This window comes from Suncus etruscus, chromosome 2 (assembly GCF_024139225.1).
Source record: "Suncus etruscus isolate mSunEtr1 chromosome 2, mSunEtr1.pri.cur, whole genome shotgun sequence".
Lineage (NCBI taxonomy): Eukaryota > Metazoa > Chordata > Mammalia > Eulipotyphla > Soricidae > Suncus > Suncus etruscus.
The window spans coordinates 18,761,759-18,787,322 of record NC_064849.1 but is presented as its reverse complement, the minus strand read 5'-3'; the positions used below and the strand labels follow the sequence as shown (position 1 = coordinate 18,787,322).

The following is a 25,564-nucleotide window of genomic DNA, read 5'->3' as shown; positions in this document are numbered from 1 at the left end:
TTCTTTTTTTGGTTTTTGGGCCACACCCGGTGACGCTCAGGGGTTACTCCTGGCTCTGTGCTCAGAAGTCGCTCCTGGCTTGGGGGACCATATGGGACGCCAGGGGAGCGAACCGCAGTCTGTCCAAGGCTAGTGCAGGCAAGGCAGGCCCCGAGGAAGGGTTTTTTAAAAGCTGTAAGAAAGAGGTCTGGAGAATAACCTGTACTCACAGGCATTAGTGAAAACCTTGGTTGCTTGTCTATGAGGCATTCAGAAAAAGGGGGGATATAGCATAAAAATTAATTGAGGCATAACTTCAGCTGACATTTTAAAGATTACTTATTTAACATTTGCATGGATTTAAATATTCTTTAGTCTTACAGAATAATTATTACTCACTTTCCTTAAAGTAATTAAAAATTACTCAGATTTATAAACACGCCTTATGAGGAACATTTGCATAGGTTCAAGTATTTTTTATTTAGTCTTACAGAATAATTATCCTCAAATCTAGCTTTGCTGTTAGTCTACGTACAGTATATCAAGGGTTAACATTTCTGGCCCTCCTTCATAATGCATGAACTGGAGTAAGACCAAAACAACACTAGGGGCCAGAGAGATAGCACAGGGTAAGGCGTTTGCCTTGCATGCAGAAGGATGGTGGCTTGAATCCCATTGTCCCATATGGTCCCCGGAGCCTGCCAGGGGTGATTTCTGAGCATAGAGCTAGGAGTGGCCCCTGAGCGATGCCAAGTGTGACCAAAAAACCAAAAAACAAACAAACAACAAAAAACCAACAATACTGACTTTGCTAACTGAGGAACCTCAGGTAACGAGCAGTTCAAAAGTGAAACTGCCCTGTGTAACAATATGCCTTGAACAATTAGCCCTGTGCCTTTTTGGTTTCTGTGGTTTACAATACTTTTTTTTTTTTGGAGGGGGTGTACCTGGCAGTGCTCAGGGGTTACTTCTGGCTCTGCATTCAGGTTTGGGGGACTATTTGGGATGCTGGGGATCGAACTTGGGTCTGTCCCAAGTCAGCAGCGTGTGAGGCAAATGCCCTACCTTCTGTGCTATTGCTCCAGCCTCCTGCGCCTTTTTTGAAAATTAGTTTTGTTTGAAAATTATGACTTGTCAAGAAATTGAGTATAATTTAGTTTTGAATAAACGGAACAGAGCTTGAACCCAACTTGAGTCTTTGACTTCTGTCTCTCACAGCCAACTCTGTACACCCATCTTTCGAGGGACCCCAGAAGATTCCTTAGCATCAGGACTAGTCAGTCTGTGACAAGTGATTTGAAGTCACATCACTCTAAGCCTTGTGCTCTTCCTCTGTACCTTGTAAGAAATCCCAGAGGATTGTATGCGTGTCAAAAAGCTAAGGATGTTGAGGTGCATCACCAGGGCCACCGTTTGGATGCTTTCCCTGGAGGCTTCAGGCCTTCATTCAGCATAGGACTAGGGTTGGGGTGGAGGGGGCAAAGGAAAGTGTAGTGTGTCAGGATCCAAACTCTCATGCACCGTTGGCCACTAATTTTGTTCTATTGCCTCTCTAAGAAATTCGTTGGTGGTTACTTCTGAGAGGGCCCTTGTGCAACAACACAGTCTTTCTATCATGTTCCTCCACTCTCAAGTTATTTTTGGCTTTGTTTTAGTTTTTTGTTTTTTGAGTCACACCCAGTAATACTTAGGCATTACTCCACCCTGAAGAATTATTCCTTGTGGTACTTAGAGGAGCATATGGGATGCTGACCATATGCAAGGTAAGATCCAGTTCCCATATTATTTCTGTTTTAATTTCCCAGTCTCTAAAAGTTCAGTTTTCTAAAAGCTGTTTAACAACATATGCATATATTTGCAGTTATTTTATTTCTAATTGTCTAATCATTGAGAGGGGTGTATTTACAGGAAAGCCTGGTTTAAGCATTCAGGTCTGTTTTCAAAATCTTGAATCACTGAGGTTTATGTGTACTTATTTTCTTTACAGGAAGACCAAATTTTGAGGAAGGTGGACCAACATCAGTGAGAAAACATGACTTTATACGATCAGAAAGTGAAAATTGGAGAATCTTTAGAGAGGAACAAAATGGAGATGATGAAGATGGAGGTTGGCGGCTAGCTGGATCTAGAAGGGATGGAGAGAGGTGGCGGCCTCATAGTCCTGGTAAGAAGTGTTTTCGTGCAACGAGATGTTTTGGTGGAAAGTGGCAAAGATGATTGCGCTTTTTAAAAAGGACCCAGGCCGGAGCAGTGGCGCAAGCGGTAAGGTGTCTGCCTTGCCTGCACTAGCCTAGGACAGACCGAGGTTTGATCCCCCTGCATCCCATATGATCCCCCAAGCCAGGAGTAATTTTTTAGTGCATAAGCCAGGAGCAATCCCTGCGTGTCACCGGATGTGGCCCCAAAACCAAAAAAAAAAAAAAAAAAAAAAAAAAAAAAAAGGAGTCATACATATATATATATATTGCTTGGGGGCCACACCCAACAGTTCTATGGGTTTATTCCTGGCTCTGTACCCTGGAATTACCGTGGTGGTGCTCAGGGAATCATAGGGATGTCAGGAATTGAATATGGGTTGCCTGTGGGAAAGGCTAGTACCCTATATCTCTCCGGTCATTAAAAATTTTAGTATAAAAATACCCCACATCTGTTCAGCTGTAAAATAACTCAATTTTCTTGGGTAAATAGTATGTTTTAATGGGCTGCACCTGCTCTTAACTGGAGAAACCAGAAGGTTTCGTTTGGATCTGAAGAGCCTTTGATTTTCTTTCTTTCTTGCTTGCTGCTGCTTCTTCTTCTTTTTTTTTTTTTTTTTTTTTTTTTACCCTAGCATGCTTTAAAGCTTATGAAAGTACTGTAATTACTCACTTAGGAATATGTGCTCCCTCCCAAAATGGATGTTTTTTTTCTGCATAAGAAAGGACTTATTGTTCAATTTTTTTTTTGTTCTGAAATGTGATTTATTCTTATTTGAAGAATAAACTTTAAACCCAGGTCATAAACTTAATCACAAGTTCATTCTTCTGTTCCTCTAACTTAGAAAAAAAGAGAGAAAATAGTAGTGATTAGAGGTTTGTTCTTCTGTTTGATTCTTAAGAATGCTTCGACTGTTCTTCCTTGACATTAGATATGCTAGTAATTAAAGACACTGGTGCTTTGTGTCAGTCCATCCCCATGCTTTATGGTAACCAGATGCCACTGTAGTTTCTACTGGGGGGCATGCAGAGCTAAGGCCTATTTCATCTACCAAGTATAAGCCAAAGAAGTATGCCTTAAGTCAAAATAATTTTTGTTTCCTTTGAAAAATTAGTTTTTAGTAATACCAGTGGTCTTGTTACCATAATAGGCTATATCATAGGTGTTCAAAGAACATCAAGAGCTTGGGCAGGTGGAAATGTGTGATGGTACTTTTTTTTTTGGGGGGGGGTCACACTGGCAGTGCTCATGGGCTACTCCTAGCTCTGCGCTCAGACATTGTCCCTGGCGGGCATGGGGGACCATATGGGATGCCGGGATTCGAACCACTGTCCTTCTGCATGCAAGGCAAATGCTCTACCTCCATGCTCTCTCTCCAGCCCATGATGGTACTCTTTGAGTTAGAGTGTTTTCACACCAGTTCCTTATGGCTGCTTATGGGTGACTTTTCTGTCAAGGTGGGCATTGTTTACCTCACAGTTATCCTCAGTCTGTGTCCTGGGAAACCATATATTACAATTCTCTTCAATACATCAGAGCACTTGGTGCTGAGTTCACCTGTCAGCAGAAGGATTTGTAGACTATGTCCTCGACAGGCAATCAGTGAAAGCATGGATAGGATCTGGGCTGAGCGAGGAGAAAGATTTCATCAACTGATCAGAAACAAACAAGGTGAAAGTTTTGGAAGATGAATGCTGTTTCTGAGCCCAAATGTCTGGGGCTGATTCTGTTAAGGGGAATACCTCCCTCCACCAACTATCTAGATTTGGGCTATGCATCATTTTTTTCTTGGCTAAGTCTTTTCAATAGTTTATGTTTCTAGGTATTAACCTTACATTAAAATTGGTTTTATCTATTTTCAAAGCTAATGAATATAAAAATAATGAGCTGGAAAAAATACTCAAGATGTATTTGTAAAAACAAATACTATCTACTTTTCTAATCTAGCACTGGTATAACAATTGTAATGTTAGTATTAACATTTCTTAGGTTATAGTTAGAATCTTACTGGGATTGAATTAAACATTAGATATGATGTTTTGTTTGTTTGGGTTATTGGCCACACCCATCAGCAGTGCTCAGGGCTTAACTCTTGGCTCTTTGCTCAAAAGTCACTCCTGGAGCTGCTCAGGGGACCATATGAAACCAGGGATCAAACTAGAGCCAGTAGCAAGCTCAATTTCCTTACTGGATCTCTGGCCCCTGGAATATAATGGACTTGATTGATTTTGCATCTGAGTTTAGTTCTGATATAGGATAGGGATGTAAAGCAATTGCGAGTTTTGAGCTGTAGTTCTTTCCTTACCTGTTGCATTTAGTTTCCTGAGTGAAATTTTACTGTAGCCTAGGTGGCATCAAACTTGGTGTATGTGTGCTTATTTATTTATTTTATCCCCATCCCCCTTTTTTATTTTGGTTTTGGTTTTTGGGTCACACCTGGCAGCACTCAAGGGTTACTTCTGGTTCTACGCTCAGAAATCACTCCTGGCAGGCTCAAGGGACCATATGGGATGCCGGGATTTGAATCACAGTCCTTCTGCATGCAAGGCAAATGTTCTACCTCCATGCCATCTCTCTGGCCCCCTTATTTATTCATTTTAAAATCAAAGTAGAGCTTTTGATAGGGCTTGTGTGAAGATGGAGCTGAACTAAGGAAACCTAGCCACTGGGAAACCTGAGCCAAATGCCCGGGGGATTGATCCCTATCACAGAGCATACTTAAGGGCGCCAGAGTCCTTGGAATTCAGCAGTTGAGCAGGAGTAGGGAATCTGGGTTTGCATTTAATCAGAGAATAAACAAATTTTTAGTTTTCTCAGCAACTAATAAATCATTTTTGTTACTATTGTAAATAAAGTCTGGGAGTATAGAAAATTTTTCCCCATATAAAATTTACTGCCTTCTAAAAAAATTTACTGCCTTCTAAGATGTTGTTGACATTTTTACTTTTTGCTCTTGGTTTTTAGTGTGATTTTTAGATTTTGATTTTCACAAGGAGGGATCTTATTAGTAAGAAAATTAGACTTTGCTCACATTTCTCTCCTATTTGTTCTTTTTTGGGTTGCACCTAACAGTGCTCAGGAACCACTGCCGGTGGTGTTTGGGGGACTCTGCAATGGTGGGGATTGAATCGGCTCCACTGCATGCATGAACCCTTCTACTGTCTTTCTGACCCCAATCTCATTTTCTTTTTGTATCCTCAATAGAAAAAATAGTCAAGGAAATTGTAAAAGAAAAAAGCGTATTCCTCTCTACAATTTGTTTAGATCCAATATGTCAAATCATAAGAGTATCTAAAATAACACCTTAACTGGAATATTTTTCTGTTGGAAAGTAAATATAATAAATAATATGCAAGGGTGGATTTAGGAATGTCCCTGGGGGTATTATGTGGAAATAAAAACTCCCTGGGGAGAGTAGAGATGAGGCCGGGAGGAGGGAGAAAATGAGTGTGATTGTGGAGAAAGCAGGAGAAGATGCAGGAATGGATTCTTTATATGTTACTTCTGGAGTTTTGCTCCATCTGTAAAATTGGGAGAGTAGACTATAGAAAACTGTTGAAATTTGGTAGCACTTTAGTTGCATGACTTTTTCTTGGGAATCAGAATTCTAAAATTTGATCTTGGCACTATCGAATTAAGCATGTAAGTTTGGGGCCGGGCGGTGGCGCTGGAGGTAAGGTGCCTGCCTTGCCTGCGCTAACCTAGGACGGACCGAGGTTCGATCCCCCGGCGTCCCATATGGTCCCCCAAGAAGCCAGGAGCAACTTCTGAGCGCATAGCCAGGAGTAACCCCTGAGCGTCACAGGGTGTGGCCCAAAAACCAAAAAAAAAAAAAAAAAAGCATGTAAGTTTGATATCACAAGATAACACAGGGAAGTAATCTTACCCCTAAATAAATTATATTTTTCCAAGAAAAAAGAAGGTGCTTTAAGTTAAGCCAAAAGAACGAAGGCATGGACTTGATAGTATTCATTCCCATACAATACAGTTATTAAAAGTGTAGACTCTGAATACATTATAAGCAGGACTTAATTTTTTTAAATTTTATTTTATTTTGGGCCATGCCTAGTGACACTCAGAAGTTACTCCTGGCTATGTGCCCAGAAATTGCTCCTGGCTTGGGGACCATAAGGGATGCTGGGGATCAAACCACAGTCCATCCTAGGTTAGCGTGTGCAAGGCAGATGCCCTACCGCTCGCGCCATCACTCTGGCCCATCAGGTCTTAATTTTTTTTTTTTTTTTGGTTTTTGGGTCACACCCGGCGGTGCTCAGGGGTTACTCCTGGCTGTCTGCTCAGAAATAGCTCCTGGCAGGCACGGGGGACCATATGGGACACCGGGATTTGAACCAACCACCTTTGGTCCTGGATCGGCTGCTTGCAAGGCAAACGCTGCTGTGCTATCTCTCCGGGCCCAGATCTTAATTTTTAAAAAAATTTTTTTAAAGCTTTAGAATGTTTTTTAGCTAGGAGCCACATGGTCCTGTGTGTTCCCATTTTATTTCAAAGGGACACAGGTGCAAATTGCATAAATGGGAGGCTATGGCCTGAAACTACAGGCTCAGCCACTGGTCGGGGTACCATAACAAGAAAACAAAATTGGAAGTGGGCCTGAGTTGAGAACCAGTACTTTAGAGAACGTTGAACTCAGGACTTATTACTGGGCTCTGTATACCTACATGTCTTCACATCTATATATATTGAGCCCAAACTTGAACTTGTCTTAAACTACTGAATCAGTAGGTTTATTTACTTGAATCTTTTCTAAGGCCTATTTCTCCTCCCTCGTCCCAGATGGCCCCCGTTCTGCTGGCTGGCGGGAACATATGGAACGGCGGCGTCGATTTGAGTTTGACTTCCGAGACCGGGATGAGGAACGCGGTTACCGAAGGGTGCGTTCGGGCAGTGGGAGCATCGATGATGACCGGGACAGCTTGCCTGAGTGGTGCCTTGAGGACGCTGAGGAGGAGATGGGTACCTTCGACTCTTCTGGAGCCTTCCTCTCTCTGAAGGTAAGGCCTGCTCCAGAAAGTCCCAGCAGGGTAGACACTTCAAGAGCCTACTGGTTGCTGGACTCTGGGATTGTTTCCTCCCACAGAAAGTGCAAAAAGAAGCCATCCCAGAAGAACAGGAGATGGACTTCCGGCCTGTGGAGGAAGTAGAAGAGGGCTCTGATTCTGAGGGCAGTCATGGTGAAGAAGCCAAAGAACCTGATAAGACGAATAAGAAAGAGGGGGAGAAAACTGACAGAGTAGGAACTGGTGAGCTTGTTTTTTCTTTTCACTTGGGTTGAATTGGTTTGGGGGGTAGGCATACCCAGTGTTGTTCAGGAGCTCAGGTGCTCTATGATCATGCGCAGTGCCAGGGATCAAGATGGGATCAATGCCATGTAAGATACGCATTTTTACCTTGCACTATCTCTTGGGCCCCATAGTCTCCTGGCTCCCTTGTATTTTTAGTGTTTTGGGTTTTTTTTTTTTTTTTTTTTTTTTGGTTTTTGGGTCACACCCGGCAGTGCTCAGGGGTTACTCCTGGCTGTCTGCTCAGAAATAGCTCCTGGCAGGCACAGGGGACCATATGGGACACCGGGATTCGAACCAACCACCTTTGGTCCTGGATCGGCTCTCCGGACCCTGTTTTGTTTTGTTTTAAGAAAAAACGTTCTGGGATTAGAGAGATAACATGGAGATAGGGTGTTTGCCTTGCATGCAGAAGGATGGTGGTTTGAACCCCGGCATCTCATATGGTCCCCCGAGCCTGCCAGGAGCGATTTCTGAGTGTAGAGCCAGGAGTAACCCCTGAGCGCTGCTGGGTGTGACCCAAAAACCAAAAGAAAAAAAGTTCTAAGTTAACTTAAGATGATTTTATGTTCCAGAAACTAGTGAGGAAACACTCCAAATCTCCTCGTCTGTTCGACCAGGCACTCCTTCAGACCATCAGCCGCAGGAATCATTACCATTTGAGAGGAAAGAGGAACCCAACACTGAACAAACAGAAAAAGGTGAAGAAGAGAGTCAGACAGAAAGTGGTCTACCAACCAAAGTGCCCAGTAGAGGGGATGGTAGGTATTTGAGAATAGATAAGACGAAGCAAGACTCCCAGGGTCAATGAGAAGACAGGCTTTGGCTTTTGCCTCCTCAGAGCTGTTGCTAGATTGAATGGTTGAAATAGATGATGACCGAGTAAAGACCTGCACATCTGTCCACTCAAGAAATTCTCAAAATGGACCCAGAAGATATGAGGAAATCACAGAGATTTTACTTCTAGGGTTACAATACCAGTCTGGTATTTAACAATTGTTTTGGGATCCAGTGTAGCAGTTTGATCCCATAGAAAACCACTTCCCAGACCTTTTTTTCAAGTAGAGTCCACACATGTATATGAAGGACTCAAAGATATGCCTTATTCTCTGGGAGCCCAAGAAAGTGATATGGAGGAGTATGTGGAAGCTCATTTCCTCCTTTGCTACTAAATTGATATAAGTTGCTTGTTTTCCTTCATAGGCAATGTTAGCGTTCATTTCCTTTTTACTTATTTTTTTATATGACATTGTATAAAATACAGAAAATATCACTGTAGTCCCCATATTTGGAAGTTAATTTATTCTTACGAAGAGTCAACACCTTTTTTGCTGGATCTGTGCTGCTTCAGCACTTTTTTCTTCCTTATGATCTCAGTGCATCTTCAAGGCCTGGGGTTCTGGGGTTTCTCTGTTCTCTTTGCTGTTCTGTAACCTTGGTTGGGTTTTTTTTTTTTTTTTTCCTTTTCTTTTTTTGGGTTGTGGGGGGGGCACACTCGGCGACACTCAGGTTTCTCCTGGCTCTGGTTCTGCGCTCAGAAATCGCTCCTTGTGGGTTCAGGGAACCATATGGGATGCCAGGGATCAAACTCAGGTCTGTCCCACGTTGGCAGCATACAGTGCAAACGCCCTACCACTATGCTATCATTCTGGCCCCTGTTCTGTAATCTTGTGAGTTTCCCCTCTGCCTCAGTGCTCTCCTACCAACCTCCCTGCCTCTAGAATAGGTGTCTAGTTTTACCTTTTCCTACATCTCATCTGTTTCTCCCCACCTACTTGCCCACCTACCCACTCACACATTCTGAGGTTCTCACAGGAAAGGCAGTTGTTGAACCACTGAGCCTTGGTACCTGTCTTTCTCTTCTCTCTTGCCTCTGTCGCCTTTCCCCTTTTCTTTTTTCCTTCTAGTCCCTCCCTCCTTCCCCATCCCTCCTCTTGCCCCCTCCCTCTGCCAGGCTCAACATGTCATTTTGGGGATTGAACTCTGGTCTCTTGTGTACAAGCCTAGTGCTTGTACTTGTACTCTCTCCTTAATCTTCTCATTTTTATTTACTTTTTATTTTTTGATTTTGGGTCATACCTGGTGATGCTTCGGGGTTACTCCTGGCTATGCACTCAGAAATTGCTCCTAGCTTAGGGGACCATATGAGACGCTGGGGGATCGAACTGACCGGTCTGTCCTAGGTTAGCGTTTGCAAGGCAGACGCTTTACCGCTAGTGCCACTGCTCTAGCCTCGATCTTCTCTTTTTTTTTTTTTTTTTTTTTTGTGGTTTTTGGGTCACACCCGGCAGTGCTCAGGGGTTTTTCCTGGCTCCGTGCTCAGAAATTGCTCCTGGCAGGCACGGGGGACCACATGGGACGCCGGGATTCGAACCGATGACCTTCTGCATGAAAGGTAAACGCCTTACCTCCATGCTATCTCTCCGGCCCCGATCTTCTCATTTTTAAACACAATTTTAAATGGTCCCTGCTCATAGAATTAAACCCAGAGTCTCATGTACATTAGGAAGGCATGCATTCTTTCCCTGAGCTATAGCTATAGTTCCTCTCATTTTCTTTTCTCTTTCTCCTGTATTTTTGTGATCATGAGGATCCAGCCCAGGCCTTTACAAGGGCAAGGAAGTGCTCTATTGCTAAGCTATGTTCCAAATATTGAAAAGTTTTGGGGTTTTTTTTTTGGGAAAGGTAACTAGCAGTGCACAGAAGCTATTTCTGGCTCTGTTCTCAGAGGAACTGAGAACCTATATGTTGTGTGGAAGATTCAGTTCAAACCAGGGTCAAGGCAGCTACATTCTAGGCAAATGCCTTACCTCCTATATTATCTTCACCCTTTTTTGTTTTTTAAAATGGCTAGTTTTTTTTCCTAGCATAGCAGTACTAACTACACATCATTATGAAGGTCTATTCTCTTTCTGTCCAATAAACTAATATTTGAGGACTTGAACCAAGGTTATTTTTCCAGATTTTTTGGGGGGGGGGGGTGTCATACCTGGTGACGCTCAGGGGTTTACTCCTGGCTCTGCACTCAGAAATCGCTCCTGGAAGGCATGGGGGACCATATGACCATATTGAACCACAGTACTAGATCAGCCATGTGCAAGTCAAATACCCTACTGCTGTGCTCTCTCTGGCCCGATTTTTCTTTTTCTTTTTTTTTTTTTTAATGTCTAGAATAAAGGTGAGTCCATGAATTCTGCAAGTACTTTCATTTCTACTGTGTTTCTCTCTTTTGTTTTTGGGCCTCACCTGATTTTGCTCTGATTGCTCCTAGCTCTGCTCTTTTGGAGAAGCTTGGGTCTTGTGCTGATAGTTGGATATTTGCAAGGTGCCAAATCGAGGCTTCCAGCTTGCAAAGCATGTGTTAAACCCATTGAGCTAGCTCCCAGTTCCTTGGTTTGTCCTCTTAAATGTATATGTCATAGTTTATAGGGAATATAAAGCCTGTGTATCTAGTGCAAAAAGTAATGTTATGCATTCCTGATTGGCGACACTTGGAATATTTTACAAAGCAATAGTGTTTTAATTTGTCTTGAAATAAGTTAAATATTGCGTTAATTATAGCTAATAAATTGGAACAAGACTTGCAGTATTAGGCAGGGGTGGAGGAGTGAAGAAGTGAGATAGGAATCTCATGTGTGTGTGTGTCTGTCTTATGATGAAAACTCGTGTGTGTGTGTGTGTGTGTGTGTGTGTGTGTGTCTTATGATGAAAACTCTTAGGGTTTACTTCTCAACTCTTCGTTGCTGTGTGTGCGTGTCTGTCTGTCTTACGATGAAAACTCTTGGGGTTAAATTCTCATCTCTTCGTTGTCATAGTATTATTAACATTAGTCATTATTTTATAATATCCCTCGTACTTAAAATTTGGTACTTTCTCTGGTTTGGAGTCTGTGTTAGAGGATCAGTAAATAGCCAACTAGAGGAAAGTAGAAACAAAGTCAAGTGAAAGAGATCTCAAAAGGGGAGTGTATTTCCTTGAACTTGGATAGGTTATGTCTGTTGTACTGAGGTTGAATGAATGATAGAGCTGAGGTAAAGCAGCTAGATTGGGGGATTGTGGGTCACTGTTTGGGAAAGGAGCCTTAGGAGAGATGGGGTGGGAGTGGCAGCCACATTGTAGCAGGTGGGGGTGGAGGGGTGGGACTTAGTGTAGCTTCTTTTAAGAAATCTGGCAAAGAAAACAGAGAGAAGAACAGGAATTTGGAGAAGCTATCTGTAATTGAACAAACAAGGCTTCAAAGGGGACATTGCCGTTATATCTAATTACTTCCATTCCCCCTTTCCTTCTTAAGTGCCTGCATACTGAGAGGTTAGAAATAGGAACCAAGACACAACCTCTTTTGCAGTCTTGATTCTCATTGAGAAGAATTTCTTGCACTCTACAGGTAGCCTCAAAGTACTTTTCATTATCCTCTAAAACATAATATATTAAATTAGATTAACTATATGTCTTGAAACAGGTAGTCAAGTTAGCTGCAGAGATATTAAGTAAAGGTTTTGGTGATGATATATCACCTTTGCAAAAGACTTGCAATGCTTTTGGCAGCTTTACTCTTGAGAGATAATGAAAAGGAAAAATTAAGAATTAAGACTGATGCTGTTTTGTTTTCAAGAACTGGAACTTAAACTGTTGATTCAATGCTGCTGTAACACAGACCCTGTAAAAGAACCTTCCGGGTGCTTTTGAGTGTGTTGTATCATTGTGGGAGAAATACTTCACTCTCCATAAGAAGTTGCTAACTGCATGTTCTTGACATGTGTTCTTGACACATTTTACTTTCTGTGAAGCCTGTTTGTAACCACCTGACTTACAAGATAAAGCAGCCTTCATAAGGGTTTGTACATTTTAAAAACTGTTCCTCTGCATTTTCCCCTCTAGAAATGGTTACTGACGTCCAGCAGCCCCTGTCAAAGATTTCAGATACAGCCTCTCCACTTCTCATTCTTCCACCTCCTGTTCCCAATCCCAGTACTGCCCTCCGGCCAGTTGAAACACCGGTCGTTGGTGCTCCTGGTATGGGAAGTGTTTCTACAGAGCCAGATGATGAAGAGGGTCTCAAACATTTGGAACAGGTAAAAATTTGATAATTTTTTGTCTCTTAGACTGCCATAAAGTTTGGAAAACATTCAATGGGATATTTAAAAAATAGAATCCTTAGGCACTCCATTTTATATATTAAAAAAGATGTTTTGCTTAATATTTATTTGTATGAGTAATTGTCTTTCAAATCATTTCATGCTGGTAAGTTTCTGCTATGTAGTAGTCATTATGTTAGGTTATTTTTTGCTCTGCTGAGGTTGCCCTTAGCTGTTTTCTTTTCTTCTTTTCTCTTTGGAAGTTAATGGAATGCCAAAAATGGCGAGCACAAGCAACTGTGGATGGGCACCTTGTCTTCTATGTTTTTTACCTTATTGTATTAGGAAAAAAAAAGACCATCTTATTTGCATCTCTAGCTTTCTCTGAGACGATATGTCCTTTGCTATCCAAAGTAAAAAAATAGCTTGCTTTATACAAAATAATTTTTTCCTTCAGGGTAAGGTGGATTGTTGAAGAAAGGGAATACTGTAATTTTTATAAAATCTGCAGATTTTATTAGTTATATTAATTTGGATCTTTTTTTTTTTATTTTTTTTTATCAAAACCCAAGTTTTTAAAGGGTTGGTTAGTTTTAATTATTTTGGATTGTCCGGTTGGTAGTTTGTTGGATAAGTAAGTGCTCTTACTCTTTTGTTCGTTTTTTTGATTTTTGGGCCACACCCAGTGGTGCTAGGGGACCATATGAGATGTTGGGGGATCGAACCTGGGTCAGCTGCTTACAAGGTATAGCTCTATTGGCTATACTATCTCCAACCCCAACTCTACCTCTTTAGTAGTGTGTTTCCCTATACCAGTTTGTATTTTAATCTTAGTTTAGTTTGCTCAATTTTGATGCCTTAAGTAAGACTTGACTTCTGAGCCTTTTGCAAATTGGGAATCATGTCTATTTCATGACATTGTAAGGAAATGTTGCCTGGTATGTTTTATGCACAATACTTTCTACTGTTCAAATAATCCACAAAAGATAGTCATTTTTCTTACATGTAGAACCATTAGTTTAGTTCTTTTCCACAGTCCATGTTTTGTTTCTCAATAGCAAGCTGAGAAGATGGTGGCTTATCTTCAAGACAGTGCTCTGGATGAGGAGAGACTGCCATCGAAACTGCAGGAGCCCAGAGCGAAGGGTGTGCAAATGCCCTTAATGCATGAAGCGATGCAAAAGTGGTATTATAAAGATCCTCAGGGAGAAATCCAAGGTAGGCCTGTCCTTTATGCAAGAAAGGCATTGCCTTGGCTTCTGGAAGGTAATTGTTGATATGCCTACTAATCAGAAAAGGATTTAGAGTTCTATATATGTCAGTACTCCTTTGTACAAGATCTTTTCTATACATTTCTAGCAGAGTTCTCTGAATTCAATAGAGGAGAGAAAGGAGTTCATTAAAAATAATTTGAATACACTGTGATTATTAATTTAATTGATATGGGTGTAAGCAAAAAACTTAAAATCTGGATTCTGGCATTCTAGCTAGTTTCCTTCTCTGGACTTCAGTCTCTGCCATAAAGAGATGGTAGCATCAATCTTTTAAGGCCTTGCTGGAATGTTTCACTGATGTTGAATTGATGTCAATATTATAGCCTTTTAAAATACCAGAGAAAATAATAGTACAGATAATAAACCACTTTCTTAAAATATTAGTATTTATACTGAGCATAAATAAAATTAAGATGGAAAATTAAGTCCTTGTGGATGTAAAGCATATGCCCCTGACCCTGAGCCATTTCCAGAGTCCTTAAATTGGCAACCAAGTTCTCCTCTTGCCCTCTCTGTTCTCAATCTGTTTACTCTGACTTTTCTTTATGGTAGCTGTAGATGTTTGGCTTTCTATTCATGATCATTTTAATCCCTTTAGAATGTAGGGTGCATAAAAGTATGGTTGTATCATATTCATTTAAGACAGATATCCATATTTCATTAAGATAATCATTTCATCAAGACAGTCTTATAATCTTTGATTAAAAAATATTTCCTTTGAGGTAATTGTAGTTTTACATGCATTTATAAGAAATCCACAGATTCTTTGTCTTTTTACCCCCATTTTCCCCAAGGTAGTCTTTTAAAAACTATATAGTACAACGTAGTTGGGATACTGCCTTACCTCCATGCTATCTCTCTGGCCCCTTTAGTTTTTATTTTTTTAGATAAAAAATGTCCAGGACTGCAATTGGTAGGTTCCTAGTGATTCAGAATTTTTAAGAACCTGCTGCACTTTTTCAGAGTGGGATTGTAGCATTTGATAATCCTTCGAGCAGTCTTAGTCATCCATTTTCTCGTGGTCCTTGGGTGGTTTATTTTTTTATTTTGGGAGTTTTGAGAGTTTAAGTGTTCTGGGTACTGATCTTAATGAGACAAATTCCACTCACCCTGCCCACCCTATCTTTTACCACTGATCCAGATCCAGGTATCTTGCTGAGTCACATCTCAGCCCAAGAGAAATGTGTGGTGGTTTTTTTTTTTTTTTTTTTTTGGTGGTTTTTGGGTCACACCCAGCAGCGCTTAGGAATTACTCCTGGCTCAGTGCTCAGAAATTACTCTTGGCTGACACGGGGGACCATATGGGATGCTGGGATTTGAACCACTGTCTGCCCTGGATAGGTTGCTTGCAAGGCAAAAGCCCTACCACTGTGCTATCTCTTTGGCCTCCCAAGAGAAATGATTTATTGATATTTTCTCCAGGCCTGTTTCTTTTTATTCTCCAATAGTGTTTTTAAACTAAAAGAGCTATTTTGTCACTGGGCACCTAGTTTTTATTTTAATTTAGTTTTTTATACTTACTGAAGTAACTGGTTTATAATGACATTGTTTCAGGTCTGCAGTGTTATTATTTGACACCTGAATATGCTGCATTACAGTCCCTTCTAGTTTTCTGTTGTCATCACATATTTGATTTCATCTTTCTCTTAGCAGCTTTACCTATCCTGCCTAGCCTCATTCTCCTTTTATTCTCATAGTCTAGGAGTTTTTTTTATCTTCCACATGTGAAATCTTACAGTGATTGCCTTTCTTCTTTGACTTACTGTCATATCCCATTCATGTTGTCACAAATGGTAGAATTTCATCTTAAAAATATATATATATTTTAAATCTGAACAGTGTTTGCTTGCCCATATAATTTGATCTTTGCTTATTCATCTGTCAGTAAGCACTTAGGATATTACCATATCTTGTAAATAGTACTGAGATGAAGCATGGAAAGACTCTTATTATTTTGGTTTTTGGGTCACACCCATTGACACTCGGGGTTTACTCCTGGCTATGCGCTCAGAAATCGCTCCTGGCTTGAACCATATGGGACGCCGGGATTTGAACCACTGTTCATCCTGGATTGGCTGTGTGCAAGGCAAATGCCCTACTGCTGTGCTATTGCTCTGGCCCCAGAAGGACTTTTTTTTTTTTGGGTCACACCCGGCATCGCTCATGGGTTACTCCTGGCTCTATGCTCAGAAATCGCTCCTGGCAGGCTCGGGGGACCATATGGGACTCCAGGATTTGAACTGATGACCTTCTGCATGAAAGTCAAACGCCTTACCCTCCATGCTATCTCTCTGGCCCCAGAAGGACATATTTTTAAGTTAAATATTTTTAAGTTAAGTAATTTATTGGTACTTTAAGAACTAAGCTTAGCTTATTTTTTCCCACCCCTAAGTTTAGCTCAGTTTTAAAAATTTAGGTGTTTAGAATTATTTATGACATGTTTATCATGATTTCGACATATATTTTTGAATAATGGTTCTGTATTCTATGAATAAATACTCAGAAGGGTAATCCACTGCATTTCCTTATTAAAAATTTTTTTTTCAGGAATCCCCATCCTATTTTCACAGTGGCTGTCCAGCAGTACCACTACCACCTGAACATCAGGCTATTTATTTGTTTGTTTATTTACAGTTTGTTTTTGGGTCACACCCAACAGTGCTCAGGAGTTACTCCTGGCTCTATGCTCAGAAATCGCTCCTGGAATTTCCCCGGGGGACCATATGGGATGCCGGGATTTGAACCAACGTCCTTTTACATGCAAGGCAAATGCCCTACCTCCATGCTATCTCTCTGGTCCCTCCCCCGCCCCCCCAGGCTTCATTTTCTTACCATCTATACCCTTTTAGATAATAATCTCTTTCCTGGGTGGGTGGGTCTACTCTTACATCATGATATGCTTTTGCCTCAGTACAAATGATGATTCTTTCGTATTCCTGCTGGCTGTTAACTTCAGTGGAGAAGTGAAGTGTTTATATTCTTTTTTTTGGGGGGGGGGTCACACCCGGCGTTGCTCAGGGGTTACTCCTGGCTGTCTGCTCAGAAATAGCTCCTGGCAGGCACGGGGGACCATGTGGGACACCGGGATTCGAACCAACCACCTTTGGTCCTGGATCGGCTGCTTGCAAGGCAAACACCACTGTGCTATCTCTCCGGGCCCATATATTCTTAATCCTTTTTGACAAAGGTTTCTTTTTCTGATTTAAAGTTTTAGGAATTTTCCAGATATATTTGAAACTTTATTACCTTGTTATATAGATAAGCTTTGTGGGTACATTATCCCCATTCAATAGGTTCTTAATTTTAGTAATTTCTTTCAAGGCATAACCTTTTAAATTTGATATGCCCTTATAGTTTTCCATTTTGATAGCCATTTTTCTTTCATGGATGTGCTTTTGGGGTTGTTTGTTTGATTTTTTGCTTGTTTTTAGAAAAAATATTTTTCTAGTTAAACATGTAATCCATTTTGAGTTAATTTTTGTATAATAAGGGGAATTGGGTTAAGGATTTCAGGGCCCTTTTTCTGGGACCTTTTGTTGATAGTATTCTCTTTCCTTTCCTCCCTTTAATGTCTTTCATCTCATTTGAAGAAGAGGGCACACTGCCGAGGCTCACTGTGGTACCAGAGCTTCCAGGACAGTGCTGGGTGTAGGCAGTGGCCCCCATGTGGGACTTGATTGCTGCTGCTTCCTGCTGCTTAGATGCCTGTGATCTAAAGACTTCCTGGGGTTGGAATGGTTCGTTTTAGTTATAAAATACCTGGTAGTTCCTATGAAACATCCAGAAAAACGTTACCATATATATTCGAGTATAAGACAAACCCCCCCCCCCCCCATTTTACCCTAAAATCTGGAAAACTTAGTGACTCGAGTATATAAGCCGAATTGGAAAATGCAGCAGCCACAGGTAAATTTTTAAAAATAAAAATACCCAAAACAACTACAATACTTGAGGAATCAGTAGGTTAAATGTTTTTCAATATTTATTGCTAAAGAAAAACTGTAAACTAGCAACAATAACTTTAAAAATTTAAATAAAGTGCAGAAAACCATAGCTTAACAGGTAATCAAGCTAAATCACAAAGGTTAAAATTCTTCAAAACTGGATTCCTCCTCCTCCCCATCTGTATGGCCAAACAGAGCTTCAGCTGTATCTGATGTGAGGGTATCAGCGTAGACATTGTCATCATCACTGAGTTTGCAGATATCATCATCACTGTTGTCAGTCTTATACAAAGCGCAGAATATTATATGTTAAATAGGTTAGTGGCGCCGGCGTGGTGGCGCTAGAGGTAAGGTGCCTGGCTTGCCTGTGATAGCCTAGGACGGACCACGGTTCGATCCCCAGGCGTCCCATATGGTCCCCCAAGCCAGGAGCAACTCCTGAGCGTGTAGCCAGGAGTAACCCCTGAGTGTCACTGGGTGTGGCCCCCCCAAAAAAACAAGAAAAATCAAACAAAAAAAAGGGCCCGGAGAGATAGCACAGAGGCGTTTGCCTTGCAAGCAGCCGATCTAGGACCAAAGGTGGTTGGTTCGAATCCCGGTGTCCCATACAGGTCCCCCGTACCTGCCAGGAGCTATTTCTGAGCAGACAGCCAGGAGTAACCCCTGAGCATCGCCGGGTGTGGCCCAAACCCCCCCCCCCCAATAGTTTAGTGGCATACAGCAGTCCAGCTGCCTACCTCTTCAGCTCAGCCTCTACTTGTGAATTGAGCTGAAGCACTGCCCCCTCCAGCAGATGGCAGCTCGCACTGAATCAAATAACTGAATCAAACTGAGCCTAAGCCGAGTTTGGCTTTATTCTCCAATATATGGGTACTCTTTTCCCCCTTACTCATGCCAGATTACCTGGAAAGGTCAGTCTGTTTTCTATTTTGCCTAACCTTCACTCTCTGACAGGCTTAAGTGAAAGTCCCTGAAAGTATGGTCAGCTGTGTTTATATTTGCTTTGTAAGTGGTAACTGAGTCTAATACATTCTCTATTACTTTTTTGCTGTTCTGACAAATTATTTTTAGATATTAAGTGAGATGGAGACAGTTACTTTTCTTAAAGTAACTAAAGCACTGCTATGTGTTAGGGAGATATAAACAAAGTTTATTTCTAATATTTTCTGAGTATATAGGTAGAAACTTGGGATGTGAATTAAATTAATATGTACAAGAAGCACATTGTTAGGTTTAAATAAGGAGCAGACCCAGGAAATAACTTTTTCTCCATTTTAGCTCACAGAGTCTCTTCTTCTATTTAATTGGTGCTATTTATTATAGGTCCCTTCAATAATCAGGAAATGGCGGAATGGTTTCAGGCAGGCTATTTCACTATGTCCTTATTGGTGAAGAGAGCATGTGATGAAAGTTTCCAACCTCTTGGTGATATAATGAAGATGTGGGGAAGAGTTCCCTTTTCTCCTGGTCCAGCTCCTCCTCCTCATATGGTAAGACCCTTACAGAGGATGAGTTTAGTTCTTTGAAATGAATAGAGGTCACGGTGGATGTCCAAACTGCAGGTCATGTGCTTTGCTTTAATATCTTTGTTTTAGGGTCATACCCAGTGATGCTTGGATTATTCTTGGCTCTGCATTCAAGAATTACTCTTGGTGGCACTCTGGAACTTATAGGACCTTAAGGAACACAAGTTGATTGTACATGTACAGTGCAAGTGCCCTTCCTGCTGTCCTGTCTCTCCACACTCTCTTTTTAGGGTCTTTTTGAAACTCGGTTTCTGTGCATGACAAGTGCCTTCTAGGAAACCAGAGCTTTCCAGTAGTTATAGGAGGGAGAACCTGTTTCACTGGTCTCTTACATACCAACTCTGCATATTCTTACTCTTTCCCTTGTTTCTTTCTTTTTCTTTTTTTTCCCCCTTTTTGGTTTTTGGGTTTTTTGTTTTTTGGGTCACACTTACTGTATTCAGAGTTTGTTCCTGGCTCTGTACTCAAAGGATCGCCCCTGACAGTACTCGGGGTCCATATGGGGTACCTGGGATCGAATACACGTTAGACACATGCAAGGCAAGCAAACGACCCACATTCTGTTTCTCTGGCCCCTTTCCCTTTCTAGGCTCATGTCAGAGCTTGACAGCTTGACACAGTTGTGCCAGCCTAACTGCAATGTTCAGGCTCTGTCTGGGAAGTACTGAGGCCACCCAGTAGAGTTGAGGGGTACCAAGCAGTGCTATGGGTTGACTTCAGGGTCTCTCTCACACTCAGATGTGATCTTCCGATGCTCGAGTTTGCTCTATGGTCCCAATAGGAATTATTTCTGACATTTTTGCTAAAACACGAAGGAATAGAAAGTAGCATGTATTACTGTATATTATTTAATTTATACACCAAATTTGAGCTTTATTTCTTTTCTCTGATATTAGGATGGATTTTTGTCTTGTACATTTCAGAACTGAGAGCTCAATGGTTTGGAACCTGACATATTTGCCTCTAGACCAGTTTCTGAATTAAGGAATAATGGACTGAGACATAGGCAGACCTGCTAGAGGGGAAGAACCAGGATAAGGAAACTTTGCTTTCCTCAATCATGGCCTTTCCCTGAATAGAACCAAAATGAAAAGTGTTTACCTAGGTTTTCTTTCATGTAGAAAATCTAGAGTGATTTAGAGTAAGCATAAACTCCGGTGTCTAATGATAAAGATAATGTCTGTATTTCAGGTGATTCTTTTCTTTACGTTCTATACCCAATGTTTTATTCCAGAATTCTCACAGTATAATATAAAAGCTGCTATATTTACTAATATAATTTATTTTTTCTCCCTATGCTTATATTTCTGCTACTGATTTTTTGTTTGTACATTTCAAAACTTAAAATCCAGCCATATTATTTGAAATGGGATTTTAGTAGAGCTTAATCTTTCTTTTTCTTTTCCCCCCTCTCTTCCTGTCCCTGGAATCTCCAGTGGGGCAGGGGTCCTAGCCCCACATTCTCTAATTTTTTTTCTTTCTTTTTGTTTGTTTGTTTGTTTTTGTTTTTGGTCCCTGACAGTGCTCAGGGGTTACTCCTAGCTCTGCGCTCAGAAATGGCTCCTGGCAGGCAGACTAGGCTCCGGGGACCATATGGGATGCTGGGAATAGAAATGGCCTGTCCGGGTCAGCCGAGTGTAAGGCAAATTCCCTACCACTGTGCTATTGCTCCGGCCCCCTAATTATTTTAATTCAAGATGTTTTATAGCAATAAACATCTAGTTTTAAGGCTATAGTTTTCATACTAAGCATTTTAACACTCCAATATTCAGGATTTAATTTTTTCATAGCCTCTTTAAGAAGACTTCTTTTTTTTTTTTTTTTTTTTTGGTTTTTGGGCCACACCCGTTTGACGCTCAGGGGTTACTCCTGGCTATGTGCTCAGAAATCGCCCCTGGCTTGGGGGGACCATATGGGACGCCGGGGGATCGAACCGCGGTCCGTTCCTTGGTAGCGCTTGCAAGGCAGACACCTTATCTCCAGCGCCACCTTCCCGGCCCCAAGAAGACTTCTTGACACACATTGATTTCTTGTTTGTTACATGACAGTAACTTTTAGATTATTTTATTATTATTTTTATTTTACCATTTTCATTTTGTTATCTAATTTATACATGGTTTCTACACTTATAAATAGTGTTTAAGATGGGGAGACTTAAATATCTGTTAAATACTTGAATACAGGGGCTAGGGTAGTTGTACGATTAAACTAGTAAGGCACTTGCCTTGCACGTGGCTGATCCAGGTTTAATCCCCAGCATCCCATATGTTACCTATGCATTGCCAGGAATAAACCTTGAGTGCAGAGCTGGGAGTAACTCCTGAGCATTGCTGGGTATGAAAGCTTCCAACCTCTTGCAAAAATTTTTGTTGCAAAAGCAAAAACATTTTTTAGTAGAGAACAGCATTTAGATTCTGATGCCTTTGAATAAAAACTCATTCCTTCCCTCTCTTAAAGAATCCTCTCTGTGCTGCAGCCTTCTTCCACGAGATGGCACTATTAGCTGCATGTTTTTTGAGTTTTTATAGTTCAGCATTTAAAGCATGAAAGTAAAGTAGAAAAAAAAATGTAAAGTAGAATGTAAAGGTATGAAGCTCATTTTGTTTATATGTACCAAGTGACTTCTGGGCCTTTTGACATTTATTAAAAAATTTTTCCCCCATTCCTAGGGAGAGTTGGATCAGGAACGACTGACCAGGCAGCAAGAACTCACGGCCTTATACCAAATGCAGCACCTCCAGTACCAGCAGTTCTTATTACAGTAAGAGCAGTAATGGGAGGGTGCACTGCAGCTTTTTAGACATCACTTGCTCCCACATGTCATCATTTATAGTCAAAAACTACATTTACAGGATACTTCAATCACATAGCTAGTAGTCTGTCTTATGCAAGCTACATTTGGTTGATTCAGAATTGAATTTGCAAAAGATGACATGTAATGAGTTTTATAAAGACTTTTTGCTCCTAAAGCAAGAATTAGCATTTAAATAAAGTTTCTCTTAGATGGATCAATTTTAAATGAAACAGAAAAATACATGTATGGTGGGATAGGAAAGAAGCACAAGCTTATTCTGCTAGTAAGTAGGGTGGCATGTTGGCAGTATAAGTTAGGTTGTATGTTCATTTTATAAGGAAGGTATGATTTGTTGTCCTCTGAAGCTGTCGGCCAAGTAGCCCGCAATAGTTGTATTGGAACATAGCCATACCCCACTTGTTTGTATGTTGTCTGGGGCTCCTTTTTAACTACAACAGCAGAATTGAGTAGTTGAGCATGGCCTACAAAGCTGAAAGTATTTATTGTTTCTTTGTTACAGAAAAAAGTTTATTCAGCTTTGCTCTGATGAAAATTACTTAAAATTTTCCAAACTGAAACAGGAATTTGAGATAGTGACTTTATTTTTGCAAAAGTTGCTTATGTGAAAATAGCTATTTATTTGTATTTATATTTTTTACTTGTACTCTGATTGTTTTTAAAGAAAAGCTACTATAATTTTGAGGAAGTTTACCCGTTTTTCTCTTTTGGTGAGAAGCATGAACAAATTCACTCAATGATAGCGCTTTTGTAAAAATAAAGTCATTTATCTTAATATTCTCAAATTTCTGCTTTAGTTTCATGATGGAAGAAGCATAGAACTGTGACTATTGTCATGAATGTTAGCACATGGTTGGTAGCTATTTCTCAGATGACTGGAAGTTTGTGCTTCAGCGGCTGGGTAAAGCTAGCTGAGCTTGTCCTTAGCAAGCCTCTCTTTTGCTTTATAAAGGCAGCAGTATGCCCAGGTTTTGGCGCAGCAGCAGAAAGCCGCCCTGTCTTCGCAGCAGCAACAGCAGCTAGCACTTCTTCTCCAGCAGTTCCAAGCCTTGAAAATGAGGTTGGTGCAGCTCCGGGACCTCACACACGGCATGCGTGTGGCTGACAGACAAAGGGAGGTTGGTTTGGTGTATGTGAACTCCAGTACCAAAAATCCTACACACCATATAGCTACATGTATTATATATCAAAACAAGAGTTTTCAAAATGGCAATTAAGCTGCTGACAAAGCATTACAGTACTCTTATTTTCACTGAGAATAAATTCGAGTAACAGTAGTATAACACTCCTACCCCACCCCTCCAGAAAATTTGTGTATAGAACGGTGGTTTTCAGTCACTGGTTTTTGAAGACCAGTGTCAATGTGCAAGAAGACTAGTACCACTTAATATATAGGGGTTTTAATATTGCTGACCCTAGACTACTGTCAACCCACAGTTGTGAAAACCACTGGTCGTCTGTAGATTTCATCTCCTTTTACCCAGGATGTCTGAGTAAAAGCTTTAGGTGGGGCCAGAGCGATAGCAGTGTGGATAGGGCATTTGCCTTGTGCATGATCAACCTGGGTTCGATCTCCAGCATCTCATATGGTCTCTTGAGCCTGCCAGGAGTGATTTCTGAATGCAGAACCAGAAGTAACCCCTGATTGCCACCGGGTGTTGCTCAGAAACAAAAACAAAAAGCATTAGTGCAACCATGCTGGGTTGCAGTTTTTCAGAATTGAAACCAGTAAAGTGGGGCCTAAGGAAAAGTTATGCTGTATGTACTAGGGGTAGGTTTCACCTGTTCAGATTATGCAGGGTGTTATTTGTTATATCCTACAAAGTCATCGATTACTGGTTTATTTTAACACTTTTTCTTTCTTTTCAGTCTACAGCCCATTCTATTAAGGTAGATAGATTTAGCTACAAAGGTTTGAGATGCTTGTAAACTTTAGTGAAAACTCAAATAGGCATTTGACTTTATTGTCTATGGGTGTTTTCATAGTGACTTGCCACTTCCATTGCTCTGGATAAAGTAGTGTGGTATTTTCAGGCCAGTGAATCTCCTTTGTCCCTGGAGATCAGTGTTGGCCCCTGTCATTGTGTGGATTACTGCCCCTCTGTCTTGCCTTCACCTCCATGCTCTGGGAGCAGCCCACATCATGTGAGTTAGATAAGTGTAAATGATGCTGGTGAAGTCAGATCCCAAGGATATGTGTTTAGAGAGCAAGATCCCAAGAGTAGAAGTCACTGGTGAATTGTAAATGATGTGGTGAAGTCAGATCACAAGATGTAGAAGTCACGGGGAGGTCAGATCACTGAGTAGTCACTAAGAAACATCCTCCAGCCACTTTGGGAGATGGATATTTATATTGGGAGAGTAGAGTGTGGACTCTGTGTCAACCAATCAGATGCAAGAGGGGATTAAAACAGGGTATGTGCCTCTCTGTTTAGGGAAGACAGGGTAAAAGGGAAAGCTGTGTGTGTTTTAAGTTGATTAGCTACAGATAAGGACCTCTGGCTAAATATGGATCCTGAGATAATGTTGAGTTTACTCTATGACAAACAAGGACAGGTTAATTTTCTCATTTCTTTGCAGAATATCCGACCAGAATGTCATTCCCTCCGTAGCAAGGTCAGTGTCAGTACCAGATACTGGTTCTATATGGGAACTTCAGCCAACAGCCTCACAGCCTACAGGTAAAAGCATCAGATGACTTTTCATGTAGTTCTAATAATTTATAATCCAGTTTTCTTAAAATTTGGTTATCCTTTTTTTTTTTTTTTTTGGTTTCTTACTTTTTTTTAAATTTTATCTTATTGAAACTATTGTGATCTACAAAGTCCGTCATAGTTGAATTTCAAATATATAGTGATTCAGGGTTATTCCCACCACCACTGTCAACCTCCATCCACCAATGATCCCAGAGTGCATCCTATACCACCCTTTGGCCCTGGCCGGTCAGTATAATAGGCCTATTTAACTTTAGATTTTTAAAGTTTAGGTCTCTTCAGTCTGTTGTTGACTTTTGCTTAGATATTTAGTTCTGTCTCTTTCTCTCCACTAGTGCACCTGAGACTACTTGGCCCCTGGCTCCTATTCTTTCATTTTTTTTTTCTTCTAATTTTATAGAAAAATGCAGAAGGTAAAACGAAGTAATTCATGTCCCAAGGTTCTATGGAAAAGGCAGGAGTCCCTATTTACAAGATAAAAAAGAAAAAAACTTAAAAAAGAAGACAAAACAAAAAAGGGGGGTCAGTTTTTTGCATAGGCACAGCAAATAGAAAGGAAAAACCTTTGGACTAAAAATAGGGAGACCCCACCCTTAAAGCATTGTGCCCTAAGACCAGCTACAGGTTCTGGGCATACTAAGTTGTCTAACCCCAAAGTCTTTCTTAAGAGTTCCAGTAAAAATTCTTCTCAACAAGGATTGTTGCAGTCAGGTTTCTATTAATAGAGACCTTGGTTTTTGCACA

The 25,564-nt window shown here is 40.8% G+C and overlaps 1 protein-coding gene across 2 annotated transcripts in view; it reads left to right on the top strand.

Annotated features, from left to right (window-relative positions):
• The window catches only part of GIGYF2 (GRB10 interacting GYF protein 2), a 153,918-nt gene that overhangs the window by 85,079 nt on the left and 43,275 nt on the right, over positions 1-25,564 (top strand). For both annotated transcript variants that reach the window (XM_049769293.1, XM_049769292.1), the window contains exons 8-17: positions 1,967-2,143; positions 6,970-7,187; positions 7,274-7,436; positions 8,051-8,236; positions 12,354-12,547; positions 13,609-13,768; positions 19,092-19,258; positions 21,964-22,055; positions 23,059-23,166; positions 24,687-24,787. In XM_049769293.1, the coding sequence (XP_049625250.1) occupies positions 1,967-2,143; positions 6,970-7,187; positions 7,274-7,436; positions 8,051-8,236; positions 12,354-12,547; positions 13,609-13,768; positions 19,092-19,258; positions 21,964-22,055; positions 23,059-23,166; positions 24,687-24,787 (1,566 nt within the window). The remainder of the gene's footprint in view (positions 1-1,966; positions 2,144-6,969; positions 7,188-7,273; positions 7,437-8,050; positions 8,237-12,353; positions 12,548-13,608; positions 13,769-19,091; positions 19,259-21,963; positions 22,056-23,058; positions 23,167-24,686; positions 24,788-25,564) is intronic.